Source organism: Hippocampus bargibanti, linkage group LG11, assembly GCF_051943395.1.
Source record: "Hippocampus bargibanti isolate YZ-2025 linkage group LG11, ASM5194339v1, whole genome shotgun sequence".
Classification (NCBI taxonomy): domain Eukaryota; kingdom Metazoa; phylum Chordata; class Actinopteri; order Syngnathiformes; family Syngnathidae; genus Hippocampus; species Hippocampus bargibanti.
In genome coordinates this window covers 3,875,168-3,887,670 of record NC_142744.1, presented here as the reverse complement: position 1 = coordinate 3,887,670, position 12,503 = coordinate 3,875,168, and the positions used below count along the sequence as shown (strand labels likewise).

General features: G+C 44.0%; 1 protein-coding gene across 8 annotated transcripts in view; it reads left to right on the top strand.

Annotated features, from left to right (window-relative positions):
* mtcl1 (microtubule crosslinking factor 1) overlaps positions 1-12,503 on the top strand; it is a 36,311-nt gene that overhangs the window by 19,293 nt on the left and 4,515 nt on the right. For 2 of the 8 annotated variants that reach the window (XM_089007501.1, XM_089007496.1), the window contains 7 exons: positions 467-571; positions 2,080-2,307; positions 3,038-3,154; positions 4,157-4,324; positions 5,868-6,389; positions 7,597-7,676; positions 8,188-9,595. In XM_089007501.1, coding sequence (XP_088863627.1) covers positions 467-571; positions 2,080-2,307; positions 3,038-3,154; positions 4,157-4,324; positions 5,868-6,389; positions 7,597-7,676; positions 8,188-9,595 — 2,628 coding nt within the window. Of the gene's footprint in view, positions 1-466; positions 572-2,079; positions 2,308-3,037; positions 3,155-4,156; positions 4,325-5,867; positions 6,390-7,596; positions 7,677-8,187; positions 9,596-11,108; positions 11,159-12,503 lie in introns of all 8 variants that reach the window. The other 6 variants (XM_089007503.1, XM_089007502.1, XM_089007498.1 and 3 more) reach the window with 6 other exon arrangements.

The following is a 12,503-nucleotide window of genomic DNA, read 5'->3' as shown; positions in this document are numbered from 1 at the left end:
TGGCGCTCCGTGTGTTTCCCGAAAACTAGTTCGTATACCAAGATTATATTCTCACGAATTTAATGTGCGTAATGCGAAAAGTTGATTAGCTAAAGCGTTTGTAAGCCGAGGTGTCTCTGTACAATAAAATACATATTAATTTACTTTGCGCTTTGACAACAGTTGAAGCTGCAACAAAGCGCTTAACATGGACAACTATCCTATACAGGAAATAAAGCAGTCACAAAGATAGGAGTAAACCAATGGGTCATCGTGTCCTACAGTTTAGTTAAACCCACAAAGAATGCACATTTGTACAATTCTGCACACAGTGTTTTAAAATGAAATTTCTTGTGTGAAATTCAAAATGTCCGAATCTTGAAAAAAATCTTGTTTAACTGCAACAACAAAAGAATTGTAAGGTCTTCTTTTCAAAATGTTCCACGTAGTCACATTTGATAAACCTCTCACTTCTGTTTGTACACAGCTGCGGGAAGCACCTGCTCTGGACGTCCAGCTTCATCTCGATCATGACGGACGGACGAGAGTCGCCACGGACCAACGGGAGATTCCGGTCGTCTCGCTATCGCAGGTATGAGCATTGGCGACATGAAAAAAAAAAAGTCGCAGTCCCTCCAATTTTATATTCGGTTACTTATTCTTATTGCTAGTTTACACGCTGACATTTGATTCCATTTGCAGTCTGTTGCTAACCAAAACAGCAGCACCCACTGAGGCATGCAAAATCTGTAAAAAGGGGGAATGACGAGAGGAGAAGACTCGAGTCGAGTATGAACTCTTTCCTTAGCAATAGCAAAAATAATCTTACATCATGTGGAGACATTAGCAGTTAGCCAATGTCCATTAGCAATTAGCTATTAACAGTTAGCATTTTGGTGTCTCCTTGTCTTTAGCGTTAAGCGGTGTCACTGCGTTTCAAGCTACGGTCAGACCTCTGGAAATGTTTTTCTCTCCCACGAGGGGGCAGCATTAGCCTTTTGTACAGCCACCCTCATTTCAAATAGAAAGAAAGATGGCTAATAGATAGCTAATAGTTAGCTATAACTAATAGATAGCCAGCTAGATAGCCAGATGACCAGCTAGATAGCAAATAGATTGCTAGGTAGCCAGCTTGATGGCCAGCCAGCGAGCTAGATAGCAAATAGATAAGTAGCTAGCTAGATAGCCAGATGGCGAGCTGGGTGGCAGGTAGATGGATGGGTGGCTAGCTAGATAGCGAGCTAAATAGCAAATAGATGGCATGTGGATGGACGGATGGCTGGCTGGGTGGCTGTCGGTCTTACTTGCTAATCTAGCTAGCTAGCCAGATTTCTATCTATTTGAGTTACATCCGGGTTGAGTGAACGCTGGCGCGTGTGGCCGCCACTGCTCACACACAGAAAAACTTCTCCTGTGACTGTAAAGTGACCTTGAGAGTTTTGAAAGGTCCTTATAAATGAAATGTATTATTTTATTTATAAACGCCTTTCAAAACTCTCAAGATAATAATAATCCATTTTATTTCTATGCGGCTTTCCAAACTTTCAAGGTCACTTTTACAGTCACAGGATCTTTTTTTGTGTGGGTGAGTAGGCGCAGCCACACACGCCAGTAACTCAAATAGATGGAAAGCTAGCTGGCTAGCCAGTAGATAGCTAATAGATAGCAAATAGTTAGCTAGCTAATAGATAGTTAATAGATAACCAACTATCCATCCGGCCATCTAAACAGCCAAATAGCTAGCTAGCTAGATAGCCAGCCAGCTTGACAGCTAATAGATAGCGAATAGCCAGCTAGCTAGCTAATAATAATAATGTATTATAATGGAACTCCAGACGCACATAACTTAGGAATTAACTTTTTTTTTCTGATGAAAGAAGAGAGTGTAAAGTTTTTTTTTAACGCTGCATTGAATATTTACAGTATAAAACTCAATATTCTGTGGGTCCTGCAATTTGAATGAAAAAGACAAAAACCCCGACAATAGAGTGGACACATATTTGCACATAGTCTGGCAGTGAAGGAGTTAATATATGCCCTAGATTCCCTACATATATGTTGACATTTAGATCACAGCGTCCATTCTTTTTGTTGTCACAGGAGGACGAGGGTGTGCATCCGGAGCCCCACCGCCCGCGTCTGGAGCTGCCAGGCCTCCTGCAGAGTCCGGAGATTGGCTGGGCTCAGGAACGATCCGCCCTACAGCAGGAAGTTCGCCTCTTCCAACGCAATACGGCCATTTTCTACATCAAACTCAAATCCATCTTGGCACGTTGGAGGCTTGGGAGCTTGGACGGCGCGAGCCCCGACGATGGCGCGCAGCCGGAGGTTAGCCGTCTGAACTTTATTTGGCAGGAAGTGTTACAGCAGGAATTATAATAATAATAATAATAATAATACATTTCATTAATAAGCGCCTTTCAAAACTCTCAAGGTCACTTTACAGTCTTAGAATTAGTTTTTCTGTGGGTGAGCAGTGGCAGCAACACACGCCAGCGTTCATTCAACCCATGTCACGATTAAATACACAGATAGAAAGCTAGCTAGCCAGCTAGTAGATAGCTAATAGATCGCCAACAGCTAGATAGATAGCCACTTATATAGCTATGTAGCTAATAATAATAATACATTTCATTTCTAAGTGCCTTTCAAAACTCTCAATGTCACTTTACAGTCACAGGATACGTTTTTCTGTTGGTGAGCAGCGGCAGCCACACGCGCCAGCGTTCACTCAACCCAGAAGTAAATAGAAAGCAAGCTAGCCTGCTAGTCGATAGCTAATAGATAGCCAACAGACAGCGCGTTACATAGTCAGCCACCTAGATAGCTCCATAGCCAATAGCTAGCTAGATAGATAGTTAGTTAGCTAATACACTGAATGTCACGATTAAATACATAGATAGAAAGCTAGCTAGCCAGCTAGTAGATAGCTAATAGATAGCCAACAGATAGATAGCTAAATAGCAATTGTGCGTTATGCATGCAAAGTCTGTCGAAACTAGTTTGGGATCATTTTGACGTTGTGAATATTTTTGTGATATTTTTTTCATCCATGCAGGTGGAGAAGCCAGATGGTTTCTCTGAGCTGGGTGGGATGATGCAGCAAGTGGAAGCTGACTCAGGGTCTGCTCTTTCATCAGTGTCACCCAGTGAACAACTGCAGTACCAGCATCAGGTAATCTCACCGGACCTCGGACCAAATCGACGGGTCGTCTCAAGAAATGAAAATAATCCAGATACTAAATGAATAGTTTATGAAAAATGGTAACGTTTTTCTGTTTCGTTTTACAGGTATAAAATCATTAACAATATTAAAGGACAACTGACGTCATTTTTTTGTTTTTTTAACTGACACCAGAAAAACGTTTTATAGCATCTAAAATACCCAAAACATGCAGTATGATATTTTTAGTCAAATGCAAAACACCAATAAAAATGACTTAAAGTGTCCAAAATCTGCAAAAAAAATTGAGCTGCGAATTGGGCATTTTCAGAAAGTCCCGCCCCCCTTTCGTGACGTCACGTCAAGACGTCTTGCATTGCTGGAGAATCAAAACAATGGCTTCAGATTCGGAGAATATGCTTTCTTGTTACACATCCAGTTATGAATATGATTCAAATAGTCCTGATGAGCAAAGCATACATGTTTGAAATCGATTAAAGAATTTATTTGGGCCATTTTGAGGCAAACGGGCGGGGGGGGGGGATATCTCAAAAAAATGCAGAAAAATGGCGACCAGCTCCGGTGAGGAATGAATCAGCTCGTTTCCACAGCTCTGATACATTCTTTCCATGGAGTTTGCCTCCCTCTGCTGGCGGCTTTTGGGTGTAAGACATGGTTTAAAAAAAACTGTACAGCAAAATACATTGACGTGATGGAAAGACGCTACAATGCGTCTTTTTTTTTTACGGTGAGGAGGCGGTCCTTTTCTGACGTCACGTACAGACTCGTCACCTACTCAAAAACAAGACTTCCTGAATGTTCAGCGCAAGTCTTAAAACGTAAAATATAGCTATATGCGGTGGAATCTTTGTAAAATACGCCAGTAGAAGTCGTGTGAAGCCATTTTACAAATTATGGACACAACTTGTCCGGAGACGTCGGTTGTCCTTTAAGTGTTCCTTAAAAATGTACTTATTTTTTTAATCCAGTAACTGACACCCTACATGTTTGCAGTTTGGACAGAACCGGCAAATGCTGCAGGCCCTGCGTACCCTGCTCGAGCAGTTTCGGGAGGAGCTTCGTGAGGAAGAGGCGCGGCGCTGCCAACTGCAACAGGCCTACGCAAACGACAAAGCCACCTGGGAGGTGAAATGGGCCGAAATGAAGCGCCAGCTCGCTCAGGTACCGGCATCGTTTGGTGAATGATTTCATATTTTTCAACAAATAATTATATACATGTATGTTTTTTTTTTAAATTATGATTTACGCTCTTTTTATTTGGCCACGTTATTGTTTTTGATTGGATGATACTGGCCGTCATGTTGAAACAGATAAACGCCCCTTTAAATAAGCCGACGAGTTGCAAATGTCCTGATTGTGGGACGAATAAAGGTTTTCTGATTCTGAGTAAAAAAATGGCGAGTACACTTCAGCTTGAATGAACCGGAAGATTCGCCTTTGTGGAGAGAAAAGGTTCTGATTCTAATTTGCAATGAAACAATACAATCGATGAAACAGTCGAATAATCGGTGGCATTTTAACAAACCCCATGCTAAACGTAGCATCAATGAGAGACAGCAGAAAGCTAGCGCGCAAGCTAATGAGCAGTATGCAGGCTAGCGAGCAATAACTTTGTATGGACCCGGCAAGTTGACTTTCATTCTGATCGTTTGGCTGGATTTTTACCAATCATGAGGAACGGAAAACCATTCATGTTAACAGTGAGTACTATCACAAAGTTATTTTAAAGGACAACCGACACCATTTTGTTGTTTCCTAACTGACATCAGAAAAACGTTTTATAGCATCTAAAATACCCAAAACACACAGGCTGATATTTTTAGTCAAATGCAAAACACCAATAAAAATGAGTTGAGGTGTCCCAAAACTACTTCAAAAGGACATCGGAGATAATGAGTTTCAGAATGTCCCGCCCCCTTGTTCGTGACGTCACGCCAGGACGTCTTGCCTTGCTCTCGAATCAAAACAATGGCTTCAGATTCGGAGAAGATGCTTTTTCGTTACTCATCCCGTTATGAATATGATTTAAATAGTTCTGAAGAGGAAAGCATAAATGTTTGCAATCGATTAAAGAAGTACTTCGGTATCAATTCGAGCCGTCAAGACTCCAATGTAGCGTGCCAGAAAATGCACAAGATGGCGCCCAAGCTCCGTTGGAAATGGGCTGAATTGTCTGCTGGGAATTTGTGTCAACTAGTATCAAATAGTAGTCTTGGTGCAACACACAACGATTCACTATTGTGTTATTTATGTGATTTCCTTCTAATTTCGCCATCGACACGGAGTTTTCAGACCAAACAAAGTACCCAAAATGCATTGTGTGTCGCTTTCTCGGTCAGGGGCGTTCCTTCAGTGACGTCACGTCAGGCATCGTCATAAACTCGAAAACAAGACTTCCTGAATATTCAGCGCGAGTCTTAAAACGTAAAATATAGCTATATACGGTGGAATCTTATTATTAAAATACGCTCAGTAGAAGTCATTTGAAGTCATTTTACAAATTATGGACGCAACTTGTCCGGAGGTGTCGGTTGTCCTTTAAGTCATCATTTTAATCGCGGACCATGTAATTAATTCTCTTTGTTTGATGTTTAGTTTGACAAAGTACAACTAAACAGTTTGACATGTCTTTTTTAAAAAATAATTGTTCCCAAAAAACTAGCCGAACAACTGTTAACTAACTAAAAAGCCACGTGTCGCGCAGGTGCAGGAGGAAGCACGAGAAAGAACGCGAGGCCAGGCGCACGGTCTCGAAAGCGAAACGTCATCCGGAGACCTCGAGTGGGCCGTGAAGCAGGAGCGCGAGGAGCACCGCCGCCTTTTGGCCGAAAGCCACAACACCTCGCTGGACCTCCGCTGGAGACTGCAGCACGGCGAGAAGCGATGGAGTCGCGAGAGGGCCGAGCTGCTTGAACATTTCTTGAACTGCCGGCGAGGCGAAGGGACAGAGGACAACGGGTCACGCAATGGCGCTCGCTCCCCGCGTTGCCCACGTTCGCCACAGTCCACGCGGTCTTCTGCGCCCACGGTGGTCCTGCCTGTCCGCTCCCTCTCCGACTCCGACACTTTGCCGGCAGAGCAAGGCGGCGGCGCCTCCGCCAGGCTAGGAAGCCCGACGGAGAGCCCGTTTCTGGATTCTCTTTCTCTGGATCCCCTCGTTAATTTGGAGGTGCCCCCGCCCTGCAGGCTGCTGGAGAGTGAGAAGCGATTTCCATGCATGAAGGAGGTAAAGCGTGAGGTTTTGGGGAGTGTCCTCAAGGTCGGCTCAGTCACTGGAGCTGTGAATGTGCCCTTAAACAGGATAAAGTAATAATAATATACAGTGGTTTTCGACCAGAATCCGTTTCAGAAACCCGTTCGAAAACCGATTTGTTCAAAAACCGAAACAGCACTTTCCATTAAAATCAATGTAAAAAATCTTAATCCGTTCAAAGTCTAGAAAACAACTTTTTAACCATTTCATCGCATAAACCGGATAAAAACTTACCGCCACAAAAATGGACAAAATCCGACTTCAACGGACAGTTAGGACGGCGGAAAAAATCATTGGCACCGCCCTACCCACTCTCGAGGACTTGCACACTGCAAGAATCCAAACTAGGGCGCGGAAAATCCTACTGGACCCTCCGCACCCTGCCCACCACCTTTTCCAGCTACTCCCCTCAGGCAGGCGCTACCGATCCATGCGCACCAAATCCAGCAGACATTTAAACAGCTTCTTCCCCCAAGCCATTAACTCTTTGAACTCTTTCAACAGTAGCCAAAATGGAACTGTATAGAGCCACTTAGCAGTTTTTTTGACGACGATACTAGTGCAGCGTGTTCTACCGGAAACAAATTCCTTGTGTGTTCTACATACTTGGCAATAAAGATGATTCTGATAATAGAGCAGGTCATGTGTAAAATTCTATTAAAAAAAACTTAGTTTCACCAATTTTCTTTCTGCCACGAGGCGTGTTGGCACCTATCCCAGCTGTCTTTGGGCAAACACAGCGCACACTAACTTTTCAAACCATCCTCTGCTTGCGTTAAAATCATACTATTAATATCATACAATAATCATACTATTAATGCGTCGGTCACAATGAGGAAGACGTGACGTAATGGAGCGTAGTCGAGTGATGCACTCAGTTTGGTTGAGAACCGTAAATTTCGGTTGTATACCGGGTCATAAAAAATATGACATTTTTGGTTGAAAACCGAATGGGATGAGAACCGAGACGTTCGAAAAATCGAGATTTGACTGTATATGTATATCATTTATTTACTTTTTTTCATTCATTGAAGGTGCGTCTTATAGTCAGGTGCGCCTTATATATGGAAAAAGTTCAAAAATGCACCATTGATTGGAGGTGCGCCATATACCCGATGCGCCTTATACGCCGGAAAATACGGTAGATGCATTGTGATGGCATTTTTTTTTTGTCCTCTAGGCCCTCAATGTGATTTCCGAGAGGGAAGGAGCTCCGGAGATGTACCCTGATGAGGAGATGAGCGGTGGTAGTTTGCTCAGGTGAAATGGTGTTATTTATTCTCATATAATAATAATAATAATAATAATACATTTCATTCATAAGCGCCTTTCAAAACTCTCAAGGTCACTTTACAGTCACAGGATCAGTTTTTCTGTGGGTGAGCAGCGGCAACCACACGCGCCAGCGTTCACTCAACCCGGAAGTAACTCAAATAGATAGAAAGCTAGCCAATAGGTAGCTAGCCAGCTAGATAGCTATGTAGCTATTTGATAGCTAGCTAGCCAGCTAGATAGCAAAAGGCTAGCTCGCGAGAGATCTAGCGAGATAGCTAGATAAATAAATCAAGAAATATTCATATAAACAGGAAATGAATGAATCTCAAGGTCGTAGTCAGAAGACCCTACAAGAAGGTTCCAGGAGCTTTTGTGTCTGTACTGACAAGATTTTTTTTTTAGTTCTACTCCACTGCTAAGGTCGAGAACAAAAAAACATTTAAGGTGGAAATCCGTTGTCGAAATCATGCTGATTTTTGTGTTGTATTGCAACCAGAGCCAAGTCAGTGTGCTCCATGAGCGATTTCCAGCGTCTGATGGACAGCTCGCCATTTCTTCCCGATAAGATCCGCCACGGCGAGGGCGGCCAAGGTGACGTGACTCCTCCTCTTTCGCCGGATGACCTGAAGTACATTGAGGAGTTCAACAATAAGGGTTGGGACTTGCCGTCATCCGCCGCCGCCAGCACTGTTTTTGACGCATGGACCAACAAAACCTCAGAGTCGCATGGCGTCGAACCGGTCATGGAGTCCTTCCAACCACCTTCCTGGTTCCTCACCACCGGCGCCAGCCTGACCACCACCAGCAGCAGCACACCGAACAGTAGGGCAGGTGTGGGAGAAGATAGGGTCCACATCCTGCGTAGCCCTACCAAACCTGATCCCGATCCCGATTCTGACCTCCTTTACGCAAAGGGGATCAAGGCGAGAGGCGACGGTGAGGCGGCCGGCGGCTCAGACGAGGAATTCGCCGGCGGAAGGTGGCCACGTGGCCTTCTGGAAGCGGGGGGATTAAGGACTTCTCCGAACCAGTCCCCCGTTTGCCCGACGGTGGGCTACGCCTCCTCGCTGGAGCTCCAGCTCTCTCGGAACATGAGCGACGATATGAAGGAGGTGGCCATTTCGGTGAGGAACGCCATCCGTTCCCCACCGGGGCCGGCGGCGGTCCACGACACGGCCTGCCAAACCAACGGCTTCACCACGCGAGGCACTCAGACCACGCAGACCATCAACGTGGGTCTGCAAACAGATCTGCTGAGGAACCTGACCGGCAGCCCTCACCGCTGCCTCACCCCGAAAGGAGGCGGCACCCCAATTTCATCCCCGTCGCGGAATACCAGGAAGGTGCAGTACTCGCCGGTCATCCAGAGTAAATTTGAGCGGCCATGCTGCTCGCCAAAATACGGCTCGCCCAAACTTCAGCAGAAGATGTCCTCATCCAACAAGGCGGAGATGTCCAACGCCGGCCGGTCCGCCGCCCCGACCACCCCCCAGAAGGGTAACAGCGAATCGGCTTGGGCACGCTCCACCACTACGCGGGATAGCCCCGTCCACACCACCGTCAACGACGGTCTCTCCAGCCTCTTCAACATCATCGACCACACGCCCGTCGTCTATGACGCCGTGCAGAAGTTCAACAAATCCCCCGGAACCGCCCCCGAGCCCATCCCTGGCGCCAGGGGCCGCTCCCCCAGCCCCGTGCAGCTGATCGTGGAGACGCGGGGGGACCGCAACGGCGAAGTGGTGAGCATTCGGCAGGACCTGTCGGCGCCGCCTGGCTACACGCTAGCCGAAAACGCCGCCCGTCTCCTTAATAAAAAGTTGCAGGACGAGAAAAGGATGCAAGCGGGAGGAATCGCAAGCAAGATGGCCGACACAGAAAGAGCACAGCCTGGATGCGTGGAGGTAAATAAAGTCGAAAGAGGAATAGATGTCAATGTTGAAGTGATTATTAATAATAATAATAATAATAATAACATTTCATTTATAAGCGCCTTTCAAAACTCTCAAGGACACTTTACACTCACAGGATATTTTTTCTGCGGGTGAGCAGCGGCAGCCACACGCGCCAGCGTTCACTCAGCCCAGAAGTAAATAGATAGCAAGCTAGCTACAGAGTTAGATAGCAAGCTAGCTAGAGAGTTAGATAGCTAGCTAGCTAGCTAGAGAGTTAGATAGATAGATAGCTAGCTAGAGAGTTAGAAGTTATGGAGATATAGATAGCAGGCTAGCTAGAGAGTTAGATAGCAAGCTAGCTAGAGAGTTAGATGGATAGCTAGCAAGCTAGCTAGCTAGAGAGTTAGAAGTTATGTAAGTATAGATAGCAAGCTAGCTAGAGAGTTAGATAGCAAGCTCGCTAGAGTTAGATAGCTAGCTAGCTAGCTAGAGAGTTAGAAGTTATGGAGATATAGATAGCAGGCTAGCTAGAGAGTTAGATAGCAAGCTAGCTAGAGAGTTAGATGGATAGCTAGCTAGCTAGAGAGTTAGAAGTTATGTAAGTATAGATAGCAAGCTAGCTAGAGAGTTAGATAGCAAGCTCGCTAGAGTTAGATAGCTAGCTAGCTAGCTAGAGAGTTAGAAGTTATGGAGATATAGATAGCAGGCTAGCTAGAGAGTTAGATAGCAAGCTAGCTAGAGAGTTAGATGGATAGCTAGCAAGCTAGCCAGCTAGAGAGTTAGAAGTTATGTAAGTATAGATAGCAAGCTAGCTAGCTAGATAGATAGATAGATAGATACAAATGCCGCCCCCTCATGGAAGTGAAAAAGCATGGCCGGAGGTCTGACCAGCGCTTTTTCGGCACCCCCGTGAGAAAAACCAAAACTTGAAGAAATTTGGGAATGGCGCTCCCCGTCACACTCACTCAATTCCCAAATAAATTCGGGAATGGCAGCGAATGACTTAAAATATGGTAACTAAAATATTTGAGTCAATTTGACCAAAAAAATGACAAAAACCCTGGCACTGGAGTAGAAACCATTTTGCACATGTCTGACAGTGAATGAGTTCATGAAGAACTAGTTTACAAATTTGAAGTCAAAAATAATGACTGCTATTGTGGTTTACATGAAACAATTTGAAATTTTGGTTGAGACTTTAGCAAGTTTCACGCCACTTGAAACCCTTGATTTGCTTTCATGGTCCGAATAAAATGATGCGGCGGGCCAGATTTGGCCCCCGGGCCTTCACTTGGACACCTATGCTCTCGACTGTCAGTTCTACAGTGAACAGTGTGTTGATTACTGTGCGATTTGAAGATTTCTTAACGCAACTCTTTTACAGCATTATGATTGGCTGTACTTGTTTACAATCCCAGGTCACCATTTCCTTGTCGTCTTCCTCCGCAGTTTAACCCCTTCCTGGTTTGTCTATCCCCTCCCTCAACCTCCACACCCACCCCCCTTTCCCTCTTTGCTCCAGAAGCACACTGTCATATTAACAACTCCATGGGGACTGTAAGTCTCCACGATGTAAGTTTCTCCCTCTCCCTTCTCCGAACTTGGAACGTCATCCCCATTATGGATCAGTCACCTTGTCCGTCATATGAATGCATGTTTCACGTAGCCGCAAGCAGAATGAGGTCAAAGGTTGTAACGTTAAGGACTGTGCTGTTGTTTTGCTGCTATACAACATGGCTCTCCATGTGTCCAAATTTGGATTTAAACTACAATATGTGATTTAATTTTTTTAACTTAGCATCCCAGTATGCTAAGTCGACCATTGCTACGTGTGGCTAAGGGTGTTTCTGTGTTGTCTAAGCAACGGTCTCAGGCAATAGAAGAGGTTGAAAAACTTCTGTTGATTTGGATTAACAAAAAGCAGCTAGCAGGAGATATTGTGAGTGAGGGTATTATCGCTGAGAAAGCACAGCAACTTCACTCGGATATCATCAAGAGGCAACTACATCAACAACCGTTCACAAAGGTTAATAAAATGACTTTATTATCCAGTACGGTTAATTTCTTTAATTACAATCCAATAGCACATTTATTATACGTAAAACAAGGTATGTTGTGTGTAGTTTTAAGGCTTATTTAGTAGAAAATTATGTTTTATGGGGACCTAGGAACGGATTATTCTCATTTTTAATGGTTTCTTATGGGAAATAAATGTTTGGCAGACTAACTTTTCGCCTTACACACACTTTCTGGGGACCAATTAAGTTCGTAAACTGAGGTATCACTGTATTAGATTTTTTTCCTACACTAAAATAACTATTTGTTCGAAAATTATACAAAACCCAACTGTAGTATTATTTTCCAAAATAAGTACCCCCATTTGAGAACCACTCAAAACAAAAAAAAAGGGGAGGTGGGGCAGTATGGTCCTTTAAAGCTTCACACGAGTAAAAAATATTCCCAATTTACTTTGGGGTATTTTTCACGTTACATGACAGTTTGTGTGACGTGCTCCACTTGAAGTCTTTTTTTATTTTTTAATTAACTTCATTTTATTCCCACATTTACTCTCATCTTCTCGTTCCAGACCTTAAGAAGTATGCGACATTGTTATTTGTGATCATTTTACATGGAAAAGTTCATGTTAAAACACATTGCTGGCCTTTGCTACGAAAAATATTGTTTTATTATTTATAGACAAAAATTCATGTTAAAACACATCACTGGCCTTTTCTACGAAAATGTTTTATTTTTATTTATGGACAAAAATGTACCATCAACATAATTTCAGTCAAAGGTCCTAAAAGGTGTTTTAAGGTGGATGTTACTCACAATGGCTGACGTGTTGACATTTTCAGTGTTTTGTTGCATGGTCAGTGTTGTTGTGCGGGCAATGTGAAGACCACCATTTTGTATG